General features: G+C 44.9%; 1 protein-coding gene across 1 annotated transcript; it reads left to right on the top strand.

Moving 5' to 3' along the window:
- The first annotated feature begins 370 nt into the window (after nucleotides 1–370).
- flrt1a (fibronectin leucine rich transmembrane protein 1a) lies at nucleotides 371–3,341 on the top strand. Its single transcript, XM_031743096.2, has one exon. It carries the CDS (start codon nucleotides 371–373, stop codon nucleotides 2,411–2,413), a length of 2,043 nt encoding a protein of 680 aa, XP_031598956.1. The 3' UTR covers nucleotides 2,414–3,341.
- The last annotated feature ends 1,411 nt before the right edge of the window (nucleotides 3,342–4,752 follow it).

Genomic DNA, 4,752 nt, shown 5'->3' with positions numbered 1-4,752 from the left:
CTGTTGGGAATCCTCACAGATCCATCCATGTGTGCACATCCCCCCTGATGATATGATTGTTAATTGTTGAAAAAAACCTGAGTGTTACTGAGTGCAAGATGTCTCAGTTTAGACACAATAATTGTAGCATATTCCGAGATTCTATTAATGTTTAGACATTAGACGATTGAAGTACAGCATGAAGCTGTTAAATATTTCTGAGCTCATTAAAATTTTACCAGAATAATCTACCAATTCATTTGTGCATCAGTGCTAACGGTTAATTTCTCTTTGTCTTGCAGGATGGAGGTCACAGGATTCCAGCTCCCCGTAGTGATTTGAGGATTAACCACACCCTTGGGAAAGAGAGACAGTGCTTATGTTCACCATAATGGCACCTGTGTGTGCAGCAAAACTAAGGGCTTGGCTCTTCATGCTGTTCATTTGGTTGACACTACATACCAACATGCTTCAGTTTGCTGCAGCCACGATACAAGGGTACCTTGGAGACACAGATATGACATGCCCATCTGTATGCAGGTGTGATGAGGACTTTATTTACTGTAATGATCGTGGTCTGAACTCCATTCCATCACTGCCTCCTTCTGCGTCTGTCCTGTACCTTCAAAACAACCACATAAACAACCCAGGCTTGCCCATATCCTTGGAGCACCATCTTGCTGTCCGTGTGGTCTACCTCTATGATAATGAACTGGATGAATTTCCCATGCACCTGCCACCATCTGTGCGTGAACTCCATTTGCAGGACAACAACATCCGCACTATTCCTCGTACCGCATTGGCTAGGATGCCGTTGTTAGAGAAGCTCCACTTGGACGACAACTCAATTTCTACTGTCTCTATTGAGGACCAAGCCTTTGCTGATAACCCACGGCTGCGCTTGCTTTTCCTTTCACGCAACCACTTGTCCAGTATCCCCTCAGGCCTGCCTGCTTCTCTGGAAGAACTCCGTCTAGATGACAACCGGATCTCCACTATCCCAACCCATGCCTTCCGAGGCCTGAACTCACTTAGATGTCTTGTCCTGGATGGGAACCTTTTGGCAAACCAGCGCATTGCTGATGACACATTCTCTCGCCTTTCCAACTTGACCGAGTTATCTCTAGTCCGCAACTCCCTCCAGACCCCACCTGTCAACCTACCCAGTGCCCATCTGCAGAGACTGTCTTTACAGGATAATGCCTTGACTCATATGCCACGTGGTTCATTGGATGGCATGCGTAGGCTGCAGAGGCTGGATCTGTCAGGAAATAACCTGACCACACTGCCAAAAGGACTGTTCAAAGATTTAGACAACCTGAGTCAGCTGCTGGTGCGAGGAAATCCTTGGCACTGTGGCTGCAACCTGCGCTGGCTGTATGACTGGCTGCGTGCCCGTAGTAACTCCATCACTGTCAGAGGTCTAACTTGCCATGGCCCTGACAGGGTGAGAGACATGTCTTTGACAAACCTGACAAGTGAGATGGAGGAATGTGAGGTAGTCAGATCAGGGTCCAGAGAAAAAGGAGGCATAGGTGGAGTTGAGAGCTCGACCACCAACACTCCTCCGCAGGGTTCTCTCTTCACCCTCCGTTCAAAGCGTCCAGGTTCGGGGTTTCCTGACTCCGGGCTAGACTACACTCTTAGCAGCAGTGGTGTCGGGAAGAGCCTGGCCCTGAACGTGAAGCCTCTGTCACACAATAGCATCCGGGTCACCTGGAGTGTGGCACAGCCCAGCTCTTCCTTTAGGCTAAGCTGGCTTCGACTTGGAACTGGGAACACCATGGGATCAATCACAGAGACCCTCGTCCGGGGTGATCATCGAGAGTATCTACTTACCTCGTTGCAACCACGTTCTAACTACATCATCTGCATGGTGCCCCTACCTGCCAGTTCAGAAAGCAAAGGGATGATTCCTGGAGATGTTGACTCCGATGAAGCTCTGGTTTGTGCAAAAGCTGAAACGTCAGACATCAGCCCAGTGGAGGAGGAGGAAGGTCAAGACTCACGGCAGATGACAACACTACCCCTGGCAGGGATCATTGGTGGGGCTACTGCCATTGTATCTTTGGCTCTTATTTTCGGTGTCTTTTGTTGGTATGGACATAGGACTGGACATTTGTGCACCCGTGACCACTACACTCGGAGCAGCTCCAGAAAAAACAAAACCTATGATGATTATATTGAGTCCGGCACAAAAAAGGACAATACCATCCTAGAAATCCGTGGCCCAGGGTTCCAGATGACACCTATGGCTGCTTGCCAGCCAATGCAACCAAAACCCTTACGAGAGGATTACATCATTCATACCATATTCCCTTCCAATGGCACTGGCTTGTATAAAGGTACCAACAATGTTTCTAATGCAGGACATGGCTCCAACCGTGGCTATAGAGAAGGAGGAATCCCAGATATAGACTACTGTTACACATGATGCACTGTACCTGATTCTCTTCACAGTGTTATTGGTAAACTGTATAGATGCACAATATCCCTTCGCATGGACACTGAAGCACCCCTCTGTGCCTTCTTCTTCTGGTCTCCCATTCCAAATGACCTGCTGTTTGCTCAACTGAGAGTAGTGTATGTGATGAACTGGAACTGAAACTGTGCAGGAACAGTTCACTGCAGGAAGCAGCAGCCAATGCTCCAGGTGTAAATGCACAGCTGAGAGTTTTCTTCACCATCTTAGTAATGGCCTGTGTACGTTTCCTTTTCTGCTCTTTCCCTGTGACATGTAAGCAAAGAATGTATCCTCTGTGGAAAGGTCAAACTTAGCAAACTTAGCAGGTAGAGTTCCTCTTTCACACACAGGAGCCACACCAGTCAGCTCAAGGACCGGTGAGAAACAGACATTTTTGGTACTCATTTCCTGCTCACCGGTCATACACAGTATGTAGTCTTATCAACTCATTGTTCCAAATGCCTCAACTATATTGATGTGCCCTACCAGCTATCCAAGGAAAGGGCTTTGTAAAGCTGTGAATTGTTCGATTTCAAACAACCCAATAACCACTTGTCTTAAAATAGGCTTGTTATTACCTTATTAAGTAGTTGGCAGGGTGAAGATCTTATAAGGGCTGGTCAGCCTTGGTTATAGCTCTTGAGGTCATTCACCTGAGATCAGTATTGTAGTGCTGCACCGGATAAAATGCAGCACGAGTGTGTAGATAATTTCCTTTGGTACCGACTGGCCTGTGTTTGAAAAATGCTTTGCTATTTTTTATCAGTGGTTTGTTTAGTAATGAAATCCTGCACAGCTCTCTTTATTTATTTATTTTGTTCCCAATGTGATGGTTTTTGTCTCTGCTAAAACAGCTTTTTTTTTCTTTTCGCCCCCGTGTTTTTCATTATTGATGAATCCCAGCTTCTGATGAAGACTGTGGCTTTGTTTCTTCTAAGCAAGTGCAGAAAATATACTGATGGCTGTCTCCTGGTTCATGTTCTGTTAAAACCAGCAGAGTGAATTCTTGATTGTGACTATTCTTAATATTATGTCATTTTTAAAAAATTTGACTCCGCCCAAAGACTAAGCATGTCAGCCCGCTGAGACAGTAATGACCAACCTCAGTCCTTCTTTTCCGATGTTGTGCCTGTGTGCGTCACCTGTGACTTCAGTTGGTGGCTTTTGGTTGTAAAATGTTTCTCCACATTCTTAAAGTTAAGACGGCTTTTGTTTTGTTTTTTTCAAAGCACCCAGACTGAACAAAATACTAATGTGGAGTCTCTTTGGGGAGGCAGACTCTTGCGAGTGAACTTCGAAATTCGAGGGCAAGAACTGTGAGCGCAACTGAGAGTTTAAACCGCAACACTGTTGACCTACACTGTGGGGCGGCGGCCAAGCTGTGTGGGCGGGTGGATGGACAGGTTGGGCTGGGCAGCAGGGTGACTCCTTGGCGATGGGAGTTCATTGATGTTTGTTTTAGAAACGTTAAAAGGCCTCCACTCGATCCACCTCTTTTATTACTGAGCAGCACTAAAAATGTAAATGTATTAGCACTTAGCAGGGAACAGGGATAAATGTAACGACGGGCACGGGGAGACGGAGGGTAAAGAAACATCTCCATGCGCTGACGAAGACGCAGGATTGATGGCTCTGGCACAGCGAGGATCACCCATGCATAAATCTGTTTGGCATATTAGCTTCTACCCTTGGATTTAATATTGTCCATCAGTTGTTTACCACTGTGTTGCTCTCAAAGAGGACACCAATTGTGCTTCCTTGACTATTGTGTCCGGCAGAGTTTTACACTGTTGTCAGACAATATGTCAGTGGAATGTAATTATTATTTTGCGCCCAGAATCACCGGCTTTAAACAAATAACATCTTACTGGCCTGGCTAAATTTTGTTTTGGGGAATGTTGATATAGTGTAATTGCTATTTTATAGTGGGTCTATTTAAGATGCATACTTCCTCATCATTTGTATAAATAAAACAAAACAAAACAAAACATGGCCACAGTCACATAAATATTTTTTCTGATGAAATAATAAAAAGTAATGGTGCCATAACTTTGCGTAAAGAAAAGATGAAAAAAAATGATGTGAAGCTGAAATACATGTGGACTTTTCTTTATAAATTCATCTTCAGAGGGGATCAATAAAAGTTTTATAATCTTGTTATTACTGCAACCTATCATTTACCTTATGCCAGGGGAGCCATTGGTGGGGAATAAAATTATATTTGAGCAAGCTGGCTTTTATGCACAAATTAGACCTACATTTTGCTTTCATTCGATGAGGGCGCCGAGTACTCCTGGGATAATCAACTA

The sequence above is a fragment of the Oreochromis aureus genome, linkage group 10, assembly GCF_013358895.1.
Source record: "Oreochromis aureus strain Israel breed Guangdong linkage group 10, ZZ_aureus, whole genome shotgun sequence".
Classification (NCBI taxonomy): Eukaryota; Metazoa; Chordata; class Actinopteri; order Cichliformes; family Cichlidae; genus Oreochromis; species Oreochromis aureus.
Note: the sequence above shows the minus strand (reverse complement) of the source record. Positions and strands in the feature narration are given on the sequence as shown.